The sequence below is a fragment of the Lupinus angustifolius genome, chromosome LG13 (assembly GCF_001865875.1).
Source record: "Lupinus angustifolius cultivar Tanjil chromosome LG13, LupAngTanjil_v1.0, whole genome shotgun sequence".
In the NCBI taxonomy this organism is placed as follows: domain Eukaryota; kingdom Viridiplantae; phylum Streptophyta; class Magnoliopsida; order Fabales; family Fabaceae; genus Lupinus; species Lupinus angustifolius.
The window spans coordinates 1,131,415-1,146,255 of record NC_032021.1 but is presented as its reverse complement, the minus strand read 5'-3'; the positions used below and the strand labels follow the sequence as shown (position 1 = coordinate 1,146,255).

General features: G+C 33.1%; 3 protein-coding genes across 8 annotated transcripts; all 3 read right to left on the bottom strand.

Annotated features, from left to right (window-relative positions):
* On the bottom strand, positions 1,466–2,635 carry LOC109325166 (probable BOI-related E3 ubiquitin-protein ligase 3). Its single transcript, XM_019557346.1, has 2 exons — positions 2,107–2,635; positions 1,466–1,994 (listed from the first exon to the last, which is right to left on the bottom strand). The coding sequence occupies exons 1-2, from the start codon at positions 2,380–2,382 to the stop codon at positions 1,482–1,484; spliced, it is 789 nt and encodes a 262-aa protein (XP_019412891.1). The 5' UTR covers positions 2,383–2,635; the 3' UTR covers positions 1,466–1,481.
* LOC109325165 (basic leucine zipper 19-like) lies at positions 6,546–8,892 on the bottom strand. Of its 3 annotated transcripts, none has more exons than XM_019557343.1 (3): positions 8,780–8,892; positions 7,642–8,457; positions 6,546–6,927 (listed from the first exon to the last, which is right to left on the bottom strand). In XM_019557343.1, the coding sequence occupies exons 2-3, from the start codon at positions 8,411–8,413 to the stop codon at positions 6,899–6,901; spliced, it is 801 nt and encodes a 266-aa protein (XP_019412888.1). In that variant the 5' UTR covers positions 8,414–8,457; positions 8,780–8,892; the 3' UTR covers positions 6,546–6,898. The 3 variants fall into 3 exon arrangements, with proteins under 3 accessions (XP_019412888.1, XP_019412889.1, XP_019412890.1); XM_019557344.1 differs by lacking the exon at positions 8,780–8,892 and adding an exon at positions 8,604–8,690; XM_019557345.1 differs by lacking the exon at positions 6,546–6,927 and adding an exon at positions 7,219–7,244.
* On the bottom strand, positions 9,900–13,551 carry LOC109325162 (serine/threonine-protein kinase CDG1-like). 4 transcript variants are annotated; one of them, XM_019557337.1, is made up of 11 exons: positions 13,533–13,551; positions 13,053–13,279; positions 12,883–12,956; positions 12,706–12,800; positions 12,481–12,596; positions 11,707–12,240; positions 11,328–11,576; positions 11,070–11,236; positions 10,708–10,935; positions 10,463–10,612; positions 9,900–10,316 (listed from the first exon to the last, which is right to left on the bottom strand). In XM_019557337.1, the coding sequence occupies exons 2-11, from the start codon at positions 13,186–13,188 to the stop codon at positions 10,065–10,067; spliced, it is 2,001 nt and encodes a 666-aa protein (XP_019412882.1). In that variant the 5' UTR covers positions 13,189–13,279; positions 13,533–13,551; the 3' UTR covers positions 9,900–10,064. The 4 variants fall into 4 exon arrangements, with proteins under 4 accessions (XP_019412882.1, XP_019412881.1, XP_019412883.1 ...); XM_019557336.1 differs by lacking the exon at positions 13,533–13,551 and having other exon boundaries at positions 13,053–13,303; XM_019557338.1 differs by lacking the exon at positions 13,533–13,551 and having other exon boundaries at positions 10,241–10,350; positions 10,422–10,612; positions 13,053–13,303.

Here is a 14,841-nt window from a genome sequence, read left to right as displayed (position 1 = left end):
GATCATAAAAATCAAGTGCTATATAATAATAAAAAATAAAAGATAACGTATAATAATATTTTTATTATTTTATTTATTATAAAATTACATTTTTATTACTAGAGATAATTGTTATTCATTATAAAGATATTTAGTTTTCATTAACTTCATTATTATACCTATCAAAATTTTCTAATCAAATTAATTAGAAAACTCAAAATAGAATCACATAAATTTTAGGAGTGATTACTTAGCTTGAGTAACTCTTAGTGGAATAGGAAGTCATTAGGCTCCATACAATAAGATATAGTGAATCTAATAGTTATTCATCACAAGAAAGCTTGATTAGTTAAAAAAAGAACAAAAATCATTTTCAGCATTTTTTCTCTTTTTTTTAAATGATAAAAATATTGTTTCAGTCTATATAAAATGATAAAAATATTTTATAATTTTATTTTATTCTTTAGTTCTACAGTACTTAGATCAGTGCAAATCATTACTCTAAGGTATATACTTGGAATGAACTAAAATGTGATGATGTGGATTGAGATGATGTTTATTTCAAGTATGGACTTTGGTTTCAACTTAACATAATAGGAGAATCCTTAAATGGACATATGTAAATGGATACTATAAGCTACAAATAATCCTCACAACATGGGATTTACAATCATGAGAGAGCATAACAAGGCTAAGAGTGTATGAGAATCACATTATGGCTCGAGTATATGAGAATCACATAATGACTCATATTCAATTTCATTTGGTGTTTTTTCTATAAAATCACAATAGTGTTATAGGTTTTCATTTTTTAGTATTGAGTTTACTTTTTGAACAAAATAATGAAACTGGATGTGGACCTTTTAATAGAAAGTTAACATCAAGTGCAATCCTCACATCGTGGATTTACGGATGTAATGTGGTCCTACAATTACGAGAGAGTATATTAGGGTTTGAGTTTACGAGAATCTTATTATAGCTCATATTCAATTGGATTTGGTGTTTTCTGTATAAAACCGCAATAGTGTTATAGGTTTCCATTTTTTTTTAGTATCATCCTTTACTTTTTTAACAAAATAATAAAACTAAATAATAACCTTTTAATAGCAAAGTTAACATCAAATATAATCCTCACAAATTAGATTCATCTTTTCCATGTGATACACTTAGTAGCATAAGAATTATAAATTTTGGTGTGGATGGATTGAACCCTTCTAGATTTTTTAGTTTTTAATTAAAAAATTCAAAACTTTATATTCCCCTCATCATATTGGGGTCCATTACCAAAGAGAATCTATACTCATAAGAACCACCCAAGATGACAGGGTCATATATAGGAAATTCTTTTTGTATTGTTTACAAGTACAAGTAGATGTAAATACACAAAAGGTGTAACAAAAGTAATAAAGCATTTAAAACTACTAGCTAAGGCTAGAAAATAGAAACAGTAAACAAATCTGATGAGTCTATGATAGCATATGAGATCAAAAGAGCTTAGAAAATTAAATTAAAGTTTCAATACTAAATTTCTTTGGCATTGTGCAGACAGGGCAAGCTTCAAGAAAAGCATCACAATCTTTGCATGAACAAAGGTGCCTGCATGGAAGGAACAAAAAGCACGACCTCCCATAATTACACCTTTTACAAACCATTATTTCAACTCCTATTCTATTATTTTCTCCTACTATTCCTTCTTCCTTTTCTCTTCTCCTTTCCTCACAACATGATTCTGCATCATCTCTCATAATCATATTTTCTTTTTCTTTCATTTCCTCCAATGTTTTGTACAGAGATAATGTCATTGCTTCGTTTTCCTCAGCCATCTTTTGCCACCCTTCATTTTCTGCTTCTATTCTTCTTGTAAAATCTTCCAGTTCCACCCTTTTCTTCGTAGCATTTGCAATCTCTTCATCTTTTTGCTTCAGGAGTTTAAATGAATGAGATTCCACTCTATTCAGTAATGCTGTTATTTGTTGCTTTCCTTGCTCTTGTAGCATAAATCTTAATTTCTCATTCTGCCCCATAAAGTAAAGTAATAATCAAAATGGACATTCTTGAAGAAAAAACTATAGTTTAGCATGAAAAACCGAAAATAAGAAACATAACCCTATATTTAAGAACCCTAACCTGTAATCTGATGTACTGATCAATATCTTCAAACTGAAAAAGAGAGGTAGGAGGATTCAAAGGTTTTGAATCATGAACAAGTAGATTTTGATCAACAAGGTTGTTATGGCTCTCATTACATGGCTGTTGCAAACGTTGTTGCAATTGTTGTAGCTGCTGATGATGTATCTGTTGGTGATTGAAACATGAATCTGTGAGCCCAGAGACATAAAAACCATTGTCACAAAATGGATAAGACCCATCATTGGTGTTGTAAAACTGAGCTTGAATGGCCATAAGGATCTTAAAACCAAAGCCAAAAAGCAAGACTTTCCCCCCTCAAAATCAAAGTTGAATAGTGAAACGTAGAGAGAGGGATATATAAGGTTAGAATTATGATGAAATCATAGTAATAGTTCTTTCTTTGTAGCTGTTTCTGTTTCGTAGTGATCGATATAATGATATATAATGGAATAATGGATGGTGTGAAATGAAATAATGTTATGTCTCTATATATGTGCTTATTAAATTATTTGCTGAAAAAGTTGGAAAGAAATAAACAGTTTTAGTATAATTTATCCATAGTTAGTTAATGTATTATTAATTTTTTTTTGAAAAGTCAATAATTACTAAAAATCAGTAGTGCATAATATAGTAACAAAATAAAAAACTCTTATATTATCACGGTAGAGTTTTTTCCTCTCTCCGGTTTTCTATTTTACCTTTTATGTAACTTTATTTATTTATATGTATATATATTTTGATAATGGGTATTAAAGAAAGAAATGGTAGGTGTAGGACGCAGTAAGCAACAAGGTAAAGCATGCAGATTTTGTGACTAAACTATCTGGTCAGAGATTTGAGAGGAGTTGATGAATAAAAGGAGACAAAGACTTACATCATGAAAATGTATCTAGGTAGAGATAGTTAATAAAATCTTGACAATAGATTAAATATTTTATTATTAATACAAAAAAATATTTATATCTAAAATATGCATATTATATATATTTGTATGTAAGTTTTGTTGATGAATGGAATGGTAATAATTGAATGAATTCGAAATTGAATTTACAAGTGGGTGGTGGAGATAGAGAGAGCAATGAAGTCATAAGAAACTCACTAAGACATGTGAATTGGTGCGTTTTGGTTGAAAATATAATAAAGCATTGAAATAGGAGTAGTCCACTAGTCACAGAGATTTTGTCAGTTTCATTATTTCAAAAGGAAATGGATTGAATTGAAAGTATGATTTATTATTGGCCAAAAAAAGGAGCGTACGCTTCTCAATATTTTGTCTTGTTTATGGATTTGTTTGGTGAACAAAAATATGTCCATTCATGTATTGTTAATAATGTTAAGAATTTACCAAATTATTCTCCTTTATTTTCAAAACAAAATGTCCTATTATTATGGATTCAACTATCATCTATAGGGATTTATTTATGGTTAAGTGATTTTGCAAGCACAATGAAATACTTTGATTATGTAAATTGCATTCTAAAATGGCTGAAAGCGTGTATCCCTAGTGTGAAAAAATCAAAAGGCAAAAGAACACGAAATTCCCTAGTGTTATACAACATTATTTTGGGAGATGAAGGCAATAAGAGTTTGATAGGTAAGGTCGAAAAAAAGCTTATACAGTTACAAAATAATGTAAGAGTTATAACTTGTTGAATGTTTAAAACATGTTTTAAATTTCACATTGAAATATGTTATTATATATTGAATTTAGATTTTTATTACTAAATGCATTAAATATAAGCAATAAATAGAAACATTTTATGGGCATATGAGCTCATAAGTATGTTAGATATTATATTCTTTATTTTTTAGTAATATTTTGATAGCCGCTGAACGATCGCAAATTATTTTTGCTCCAATATAACTAAATATAAAATAGTACTTAAATGATATATGTATATGAATGAAAAAGTTTCATATTTACCTATAAACAAAGTGGCTGGTCTCTTCTACACTACCGGACCCAAATCTAAACAAACCACACCACTAGTCTTATAGATAAGGATAATGATTTGGTGTCTCAAACTATCGTTTCGGAAAAAGATCCCTGACATAGATCCTTCCTAATGATTTGGTGTCTCAAACTATTGTTTCGGAAAACAGAAGAATGCTTTTCCTCCCGTAATTGTAGCAGTTGGACATGTCACGTGTGGACAAACACAGTAACAAATACTCTATTAGACTGTGAGAACTGTGCTTAATACAATTACACTATTATGCTGTCACAAGTGTGCATGCTTAATAATATACTATCGTTATTATGCTCTGAAATCTGCGCTTAATACACTATACACTTTCACACCTTCCTACTAAACTATTATATTATGCTTGGAAATCTTCCAAGAAATTTGAGAGCACGTGAATTTACTTATACTAAACAAAATAATACACATATCATACTTTTAGTGGTTGGAGGAGATAAATTATCTCATTATGTGAGGAAATACTTTATTATTATTATTATTATTATGTAGTTTCATATTAAGGACTCAGTGAGTGAAACATATACTTCACATTCTCTGCTTCTAGTGTTACTGCTACTATACGGTGATGGCAAAAAATGAGGGTGCAACTTCATTCTCTCAAACCAAGTTTAACTAGGACGTTTTCCTTAGTTTTAGGGGTAAAGAGTGATAAAACAACCATATTCCAGTCCATCACAATGGGAAAAGAAAGTGCAGAGGAAAAGGAGAATGTTTTCAAACCATTTTGCATCCTTCCTAGCATGCACTCAAGAGTCTATTTCATTGACAAGTCTTGATGTGAGTGAGTGTATGAGGCTTGAGGAAATTCCAGAGAATCAAGTGTTCAGAAAGTAAATACAAGACACTGCAATTCCTTAAATGCTGAGACATTGGGCATGTTATGGTTCCAGGTTTACTACTTTTCCTTATATTTACATAAATTAGTATCCACAAATGCAACCAATCATTCCTGACAAGCTCAAAGAGAAGGGAATGACTCAGGGTTTAACCTCGAAGACGAGGATGACAAAGAGGGCGAGTCTATGTCGCGATGGATCGGAGAGAAAATATTAAAGCTCGACAAGGATGAGGATGAAAAGGAGGAACAGAGACAGAGAGAAGAAGTAGCTGCTGTAAACTATTATGTACCAGAATATGACGAGGAGGCAATTATAATTCAAAGGCAACTATTTGATAAGCTGGTTAAAGCTAATATGGCTATGCCTATGTCAGAAGATGTTGTTAACATTGCTTCTGGTGCAAGGTATGAACCAGAATATGGTGAGGAGGTGATTATAATGGAAAGGAAATTATATGATGAGCTGCTCCAAGCTAATATGACTATGCCTTCACAAGATCATGGTGCTAATGTTGCTGGTCCAAGCTCCTAGGACATAGGTGAGATAAGTGGACAAAGCTCACAAGATGATGATGTTATTAAGGTTCGGTACTAAATTTTTTTACTTTATTAAGCAATAAGGAATGAACTGTTATGCTTCTGCACTTCTAAGTAAGTTCTCCTCCTAGTCTTTTAAGCAATTTTTTGTCTCATTATCAATTGATATTTCTCATTGTTTACTAGTTGTTATTGTGTTGTTTTTACACAGGTAGAACAAATTGAAGTAAGTCCAGTGGATGCTTAGAATGTGTAACTTCTTCTACCTTGGCTCTTTAATCATCTCTAGCTAAACTCTTTGGAGTATATGGAATTTGAACCAGTGATGTAATATGTATTTGGATTTGAATCAATATATTTTTATATGATTAATTGGTTTGATTTTATATTTAGATTGTTTTCTTGTTGGATTAATTCGATTTTTCCTTGTTGCATCTAAGTATGTGTTGTCTTTGGGTTTTGCAGTAAGTCAATTCCTTTTTGGATCCTCTAAATCATATGTTGTCCATTGATTTGACAAATCATAAGTACTTATCATTTACTCAGTATGGTAACCTTGTTTCATCAATTTCGATCAATAATCATCATTTTACAACTTCTCAATAGATGGATGTGAACTAGACATGTGTGGTCATAATTATGTTGCTGTGGTGATGAAATTGGGGAAGAAAGAGAATGGATGGTAATGACAATGGTGAAGTGAAAGGTATTCCAATCTACATGTTTTAGAACACACACAAGTGGATATTGCTTTGCTTAATCTTGAAGTCCCAATATGCTGTGATTATTGTGAACAACAGCACTCTAAGTATAAAAGATATATATTTATGCAGAGTTTTATTAATCACTCCACACCCAAAGTAGGGTCACTAAGATGCTATTTATTACAGAAATCAAAACTTGTTTTCTGTAGAGGAGACAAGCCAATTAATTGTTTCACTCAGAAGGGTAAAGTACTGAAAGATGAAACATAACCCTATCTTCCCCAAGTTCTGTGATCCATCAACAACAAAATTTGTCAGAGCTAAGAAAATATGAATTGCCACTTAAACATCCCCCCCATTAAACAATGAAAATAACAGCTTAAATACATAGCACATTTAAAACTGAATCAGCAGAGAAACATTTATGATGGCAGTTTAACTTGTCCATACATAATAAAATAAATCAGGAAATTTAATTGCATAGAAAAGCATTAAATCTGTCGCGGCCTTTAGCTATGCTGGCTACAATCATGCCTTTAAAACATCGATCTAGAACTCATCTTCCATAGTAGAACAGCCATTTGAACACCCAATAATGCAGCAGTGGGCCCAAAAGGGAAGATAATTTGAAAGAAGTCCTGATGGATAGCTGCTGCAACAGCCAGTGAATTATTGGAAGGAGGTATTACCATGGCAACAATGAAAATCAACATTTTATTGGTTCTTCAACCAGCTCTTGCTGCACACGATCCTCCTGATAAATAAAAAGTCATTAGATCATTGCAAAAGATAAGGAGATAATATGCAAGTTCGATGCCCTGAAGACATCAAACCAGACTCAATACTAATTGATTAGAAATCATAAAAATATATCACCAACAATTTTCCTAGAAAATTTAGTCTCCTAACTCTTCATACAGTTAGAAAAAGTGTTCAATACAGTTGTCTTGAACTTTGAATCTTTTGATTGTAGTTGCCTAAACCACCTTGGAGAATATTTTGTCATAGTATGACAATATTTGCTGACTCAAAGCATCAGCCACTAAGTTGTCTTACAAAATTACACGAACTCTGCAATATTAGTACCAGTGGTCAGCAAAAATTACAGGTTAAAGATCATGCTATATAAACTGCAAACTAATTGCAGCACTGGAACATAAGAACAACTAAGAATTTAGCATTTAAGTAGAGTGCGATAACAAAAAACAAGTGAGTATCAGAGTGTGTGACCATAGGAATGCTGAACTTCCTAATCCCTACTATTTATAACCCAAACAAAAATCTCCAATACTCTCTCTCAAAGCTAAAACTAAAATGAGACAAGCAAATATCACTTGATCACGATGACCAAAGATGCATAGGCAGATGATACCATGCACCAGCATTTGAAATGGCATCAACTATAAATATGAATGAAGCACAAGTACCAACTCAAACATTCCACCCGAGAATTGTAATCAGGTATTACCTTTTCTTTTATTTGATGCAAAAGAACAAACATTAGGCAATGTCTGTCCAACTCCATGAGCGTGAAGATCCTTGAGCCCCAACTCACACTGGAGATTCTCAAGTTCACAACCATTAAATTCTTCCCCATTTAGTGATACACCTTCTGTCACCTTCCCATCTGCTCCCGGTTGAAGGCAATACACCTGGTCATCACACTGCATGTTACAAGGGTTCATCACATAAGAACCCGGAATGTTCAGGATTGGCGGATCAGAATTAGCTGGTTTCTGATACGGAAACGATCCAATTTCTCCTTCAATCCTTCCCCGCATGTCAACTAGCAAGCACTTTAGCCTTGCAACCTCTGCCTCTAAAGCAGCCTGACCTTGCAGCTTCTTCATCAAGTACTGATTCAAAGCTCTTAGTTTCAGAACCTCATCCTCCAGAGATGCTGTGCGAGCTTTTTTCTTCTCACGGTATTTGCGAACTGCTTCGCGATTACCCACAGGACGCTTTTTCGACTTCTTTTCAGCAGACTCAGCAGTATCATCAGTGGCAACCTGGTCTTCACCCGGGGCAGGGACAATTTTGGTATGGACATGGTAACAAGTGTGGGTATGCAAAAAATCAGGGCCAGGAGGGTTGCAAGTGTGAGTGTGACTACAAGCGTGCATGTTGTCCTTGAAGAGTTCATCAAAGAAACTATCCATTGAACCGCCGCTAGGAATATTAGCCATGTTTGGACTTGAAAACACTTCCTGGTTCAAGAAATCAAGCTCGCCGTCCTCCATTACAAGAGAATTCTAAACCCGAACTGAGTGCTAAGATCTCAAACCTAGTTAAAAAAAATACGTGATCTCAAAGTTAGAATTGCAATTGGAGAGAATTAAAAAACAATAAAACCACCAAAAGCGAAATTGATCAAGAATCCATAGGTAGTGCGAGAAGCATAAAGAACATTAGAACAATGAAACAGAATACCAAACAGAGATAGATATTTCAGATAGTTAAAGTAATTGGAAGATGTTGATACGATGAAAAACATAGGGAAATTTTTGACACAATTCAATGAAATTGAGGATGAAAAAGAAACCCTAACAATGTAATAAGATAAGGGAATTAAAGAAGAAATAAAGCGTAAATGAAAATGAACGAACCAGGAGGAATAGAAACGATTAGGGTGAGAGACTCGGCGACAGGAATTGTTCTTTTAACACTGTTTAGTGTTTACACTTCACACTCACTAACTCACGATTCCACTGAAACAATAATTGATTTTAATTTATAGTACTCGTACTGAAAATCAGACAACAACTTCATTTACGATAATGTTATTCGAACCCTACGATGCTCTCACGTCATTGTGGGACCATACTTTACATCCATAAATCTACTTTATGGGGATTACATTTGATGTCAACTTTCCTATTAAAGGTTACTATTTAGCAATCTTATGAAACCCTACTTTCATATTAGATCTTTTTCAATTCAAATCGGTTTAAAACTGTTCAGTCTTCGTTTAGTTAACACTATAAATCAGAATCGTTTTTAAGTCTAATTAGCGATCGGATCACCTAATTCATCAGAGTTTTCACAATAGGAATTTTTAGTTTCTTTAACTATTATTTTGTTCAAATAAGTGATGTAAGTTTTTGAGGTTTAATAATTAAATTATTTTGGTCAATTTTGTTAATTTAAAATATAAACTAAATAATGTTCTGAACTACTAGACAAATTTCCTATAATAGTATGGGATTCACTTGGAGATGTCTATTTCTCTTTTTAGAATTATAATGGCCACTCATAGAGGGAATCGTCCATGCATCATCACCATTTATTTACATACTTTTTATTAGCAGTCATTTTCCAAAGCTTGATTTGTTATTCTGACATGGTATTCTTATGTTGAAAGTAGTTCAAATCAAACAATTATACAAACATAATGTTGGTCTAGTAATGTAAGGTCTCATTTGATCTTTAAAGTTGATGGTAAGATTCTCGAGAGGTACAACTATAAAAGGAGGGCCAACTACAAATTCTGAAACAAATTAGTTCCTTATCTAAAAAGGCGAAGGATATCCAAAAAAAAAAATCAAACAATTATGACTAGGGCCTTCTACCCGCGACAGTGGTTGCTTATGAATTAGTCTCACTCATAGTAATACCTACCTGGCTACCTATAACATACCCTTGTCAAAGAAAATAAGCTCAGAATAATGTTATTTGCACCAATAATAATACATCACACACATCACCCCAATCTACAATGGATTAGAATAAACCCAAGCAAAACCATTTATTTTATTGGTAAGATAACTTGAAAAGAAATATACAAACCACCTCATTAAAGGGTGCAACACTCTATATTTCTGTTTTTTGTCCTTTATTATAATGCAACCATACAATGTACACACATAAACTAATAATATATAGCAATAGGTGTTAGAGTTGAAGAAAACTTGATGATCTGCTCCATTGTTCTTTCGAGTGTTCACTATTGCTGTGATCTCTACTGCTATATGATGTAGTATCATCTTCAACACCAAGTAATGCCAAGCTCAAGTGCAACTCTGCACTTGAATTTGGATACACTTCATCATCAATGCTTTCTTGATTTTCTGAATGGCCATAATCATTTTCCAAGGAGTTGAACAAATATTCCACTTTCTCATCTCCTTTTAAGATTCTTAGTATCTGTACACAATGAAAGTGATACACTTTAAGAGTAGGTTCTTAAAATATATCAGCTTTGATGTGTTTACTATGATGAAAAAAGTTCCATGTGTATCTGTTCCAGTAACTTTGATATACACATAACAAAAATCTTAACTATTTATTACCTGGTTCAGTTTAGGACGGAGCCTAGCGGCGCGTGTAACGCATAGAGATGCAGCCAGAACCATTCTTTGCATTTGAGCTTCATCAATCTTCACTTCTAAATTTGGATCCAATAAGCCTTTAACATTACCACTCTCCATTATTGGCTTTGCCTGAAAATGAAGTGTTTATAATAATCAATAGGTCTATGTTCTATATCATTAACACAAGTAAAAAACAAATCATTCTAAATGAGGTTAGATCTTACCCACATGACCAAGTTTTCCTGTCCCTTGCAAGGTTCTGAACTGATTGGTTCTCTTCCTGATATTAGTTCAAGCAGCACCACACCAAAGGCATAGACATCTATCTTGTCACTGACCTTTCCATACATGAAGTATTCAGGAGCAATATAACCAAAAGTTCCTACAACATCTTCTTGTGTTAGAAAGGATGAAGTTGTTGGTCCCCATAGTGCGAGTCCGAAATCAGATAACTGCAGCATAAGAACAATCACTAGTCACATAATGAATTTTCTGCATAATGTTTAACTTCTTTTGAATGCTAATAATGGTATCAATTTGCAAAATGTTCTGTTTTTTGAACTAATAGTTTCAAAATTTTGATTACTTGTGGCTCAAACTCATGCGAAAGAAGAATGTTTGAAGACTTGATATCTCTATGTATAACAGGCTTCAAAGTTTCCATGTGTAGGTAATCCAGTGCTTCAGCAATCCTAACAGCTATATTAAATCTCACTTCCCATGACATGATGGATTCATCCTTGTTCTTCTTTCCTACATCCATTTATAAATCGATATCGAAACAAATTCAATATTCCAGCAAATTAAATGATAGGTAAAAAGTAAAATCACACTGCAACTTTACCATGTAGATTTTTCTCTAAGCTGCCTTTAGGGAAATAATCATAAACAGATATTAAAGCATTGTCCTCAATGCAAATACCAAGTAGAGAAGTGATGTTTTTGTGCTTCAATGAGGATATTATTTCCACCTCAATGGCAAAATCTTTCAAGGCTTCTTTTGTTGACTTCAAAACTTTTACTGCTATTAGCTTCCCATCAGAGAGAACTCCTTTGTACACGCGATTGCTACCTCCTTTCCCAATCAAGTTTTCTGTAATGCAATACAAGGTTACATTTATTTATGTTCGGAAGTGAAAATATACAATACAAACTTATGCAACAGTTTATGAACTCAAAAGGATCATAATCATAAATTCAGTGTAAGCAGCATGGTCCAAAACCTGAAGAGAAGTGGTTAGTGCAGGACTTAAGAACCTCAAGGTTGAACCACTTGCAATTGAGTGAGTTTAAAGTTAACTTTCCCTCTAGTCCTTTTGGTATTTCAACAAAATATGTAGGTGCATAAGTTTTAAAACTCTCATCATCCATGTCACTGATGCCTCTTTCTGATGGATTTTCCTCAATGGAAGAACATGAGTGAAGACTTTTCTTTGGTGACCGATCTGGTAAGCTCATAACCCATTGCACTACTGACATGTCCCTTGCATGATGATGAGTTGAAGATATTTCCGAGTTGGCTCTTCGGAGCAGAGGCCAACCAAGCTTCTGGTCAGAAGGATCACCTGAAAACATAGATGATGACCTTAGTTTTCGCCTCTCTAATCGGTTAGATGCTTCCTCCTTCAATTCAATGGTATTTTGGCTTGTTGATTTCTCACTCTCCACCTCAGAGTCACCTGATTCAGACTGGATTACTCTATCTCTGAGGTTTCCTATGCTTGTTAAACTTGGTCTTGGATCCAGCATAAGACCACCTATGATAAATGAAAACAAACCTTATTCTAGTTTCTTTTGTCATTGGAAATTTAAATTTTCAATCACACATTAAGGTGCCTTTGAGTGATTACTTAAGCGCTTATTCAATAAGCTTTTCTGAAATAAGCCAAAAAACTTACTTTCATAAGCCTATATGACAAGCTTATTGAAATAAGATATGTATAAACTCTTCCAAGCATTCATTTAAGACTAAGACTCGGTTTCCATAGATACAAAACCTGGTAATTGGTTATTGGTGCACCTCCTGAAGACAATTCTTGAATCTTGGATGGCCAGAACATTAGTGTTTGGTGGCAGTCTTTTGGAGCAATATTTGGCTGTGGAAGTTCTACCCCTGTAAATTAAAACAACCATTTCAGTGTTTAAGACAAATACAAGCATTCAATATTAGAAATTTTCATCAGAAAAAGTAAAACAAGTAAAGATATATTAACTCCACATACCCTACCACTAGAGCCATAGCAGCATGATTCTTTGCTTCTCTAACAAGAATGCTTCTAAAAGAGCTTCCTGTGAAGACTTGACCAATGAGACCTACCTGAAATCCAATCAGACAAAATAAAAAGGATGGATACAATTTCTCAATTCCATGAATGAAAGGTGTAGAAATGTTTATGTACCTTCTTAACATCACATAGGCCTTCATAAACCTCTAAATAGCCAGCTATAAGGGCCTTGTTTTTGGGAACATAATCTTCATCAAAAGTAAATTTTTGTAACAAAGGTTAAAAATACATAAGGTAAGATATATAAGAATAAAAGTGATTGATTGAATAACTTGGTTAGTTACTTTGATTTTTAACTACATGAACAGCAATAACATAGTCACCAGGTTCAGCAACTTTGAAAAGAGCCCAGTTTAGAAGATGTCTGCTATAACTATCAATTCTAATCCCCACCAAAACAAATCTCCTATCAAGTGTCATTGCTTTTTCTCTTTATATCAACCACCTTAATCTTAAAACAACTCTAGATTTACTTGCTGCTGCTTGACATGAACCATATCAATCTCATTGTCTGCAAAATATAGCTCTCATGGTTGAAACTTGTTCGAAAAAAATAGGGTGTGTAAGATAGAGAAAAGAAGGGTTAAATATGACATGACCCATTGGATGTAAAGAAAGGTATAAACCTACGACACCTTTAAAGTTAAATAATGTTATATATTGTGAATAAAGAAACATGATGGTATTGAAAAAAAGTAGAATAAAACAAGATCATGTGACAAAGAAACATGCATGCTGGTATTGAGAATTAACAACGTTGTTACTTTTAATAGGTAGAAATGCTAGATTTAGCGTCAAATTGCACCACCAATACTATCACCTACTTCTCAACTAAATATCTAAACATGACTCAGAAAATATATTATTATATTAATTCTGGTATATAAGAATTGAAGAGAAGAGAATTATGAAGAGAAGGGAGGGTAAGGAGAAAGAGTAGTTATTGTTTGTTTTTATTGCAGCTAATAATATTGTTTTTTTGAGTGTGTCACAGTAACCGGACGTTTTTCGCGGGAAACCCTTGATATCAGGTCGTATGAAACATCATCCATGTTTTACACCGGCTATTACGGGTTGATCACTAACATTGCTTCCACTATGCGGCGCGTCCACTGTTTACAATGGTTGACTTATGTTGTTTTTCTTATATATAAAGAAGGTTAGGTTAAAGTAAAAGAAACTACATTGTCGATTTTTGGAATTGAATCTTTGATCTTTCTTTAATATTAATTTTGGAGATACTGTATATTCTATTACATTAGATTGATATATTGTTTATGTTGTTTTTTGTTTTTACATAATATCCTCGAATGAAATTAATAAAAGTAAATGAGATTAAATCAAGTTAGTGATAAGAAATTGTGCTGGGACTTAAGTATATGATGAGGGCTCAACCAAAAACTAGTCTATTAGGTAGGAGAGCTTCCTGGCTTAAATATCACATTGAATTTTACTATTCTACTCGGGACTCCTAACATTGTCGTCCCTTCAAGGGTCGACGTCCACGATGGCTTTCACTCTATCGAACTGACTTGGTGGTAGCCTTTTCTCTTTTGGCGTCTTCACTCACGTATCAGTATTCGGTAATGTACCTTAATCTAACCTATAGGTAGATCTTTACGTGACACAACTCTCAATGAAAGACACCAGTTATTAGGACTTAAGTACATGAGGAGATGCTAACTCAAAAAACTAGCCCATTATGTGAGAAAGTCTCATGACTTGTATCACATTAAGTTTTGATATTCTACTAAATGTGAGACTCCTAACATTTTATTGTTTTGCTTCTTATTCTAATGTCCCTTCTATTTAATTTTTGTAGGAATACAATGATAATGACAATGGTTCAAACAAATATTATAAACACTTTTAATAATAGGAAATTCCCTTTAATAAATAAATTATATCGTGATATTTCCTTTTGCATGCAGTACTCTTTGCTTAACAACAAACACCAATTGAATAGTTGAAGGGAGTTGATGTGATAAATGAAATTGTTACATATAACATGTTATTAGTTTATTTATTTATTGGTTGCTTGACTAAATGAAATTGAAATTTGGCAATGACATC

Excerpts from the sequence above, each read along its gene's own strand:
- LOC109325162 (XM_019557337.1), bottom strand. The coding sequence starts at position 13,188 with ATGACACTTGATAGGAGATTTGTTTTGGTGGGGATTAGAATTGATAGT. Across the intron at positions 12,597-12,705 it reads GCTATGGCTCTAGTGGTAGG|GGGTAGAACTTCCACAGCCA; the intron begins GTATGTGGAGTT and ends TTTAATTTACAG. Across the intron at positions 11,237-11,327 it reads CTTAGAGAAAAATCTACATG|GAAAGAAGAACAAGGATGAA; the intron begins GTAAAGTTGCAG and ends AAATGGATGTAG.
- LOC109325165 (XM_019557343.1), bottom strand. The coding sequence starts at position 8,413 with ATGGAGGACGGCGAGCTTGATTTCTTGAACCAGGAAGTGTTTTCAAGT. Across the intron at positions 6,928-7,641 it reads TGCATCAAATAAAAGAAAAG|GAGGATCGTGTGCAGCAAGA; the intron begins GTAATACCTGAT and ends TTTATTTATCAG.
- LOC109325166 (XM_019557346.1), bottom strand. The coding sequence starts at position 2,382 with ATGGCCATTCAAGCTCAGTTTTACAACACCAATGATGGGTCTTATCCA. Across the intron at positions 1,995-2,106 it reads ATCAGTACATCAGATTACAG|AATGAGAAATTAAGATTTAT; the intron begins GTTAGGGTTCTT and ends TTTATGGGGCAG.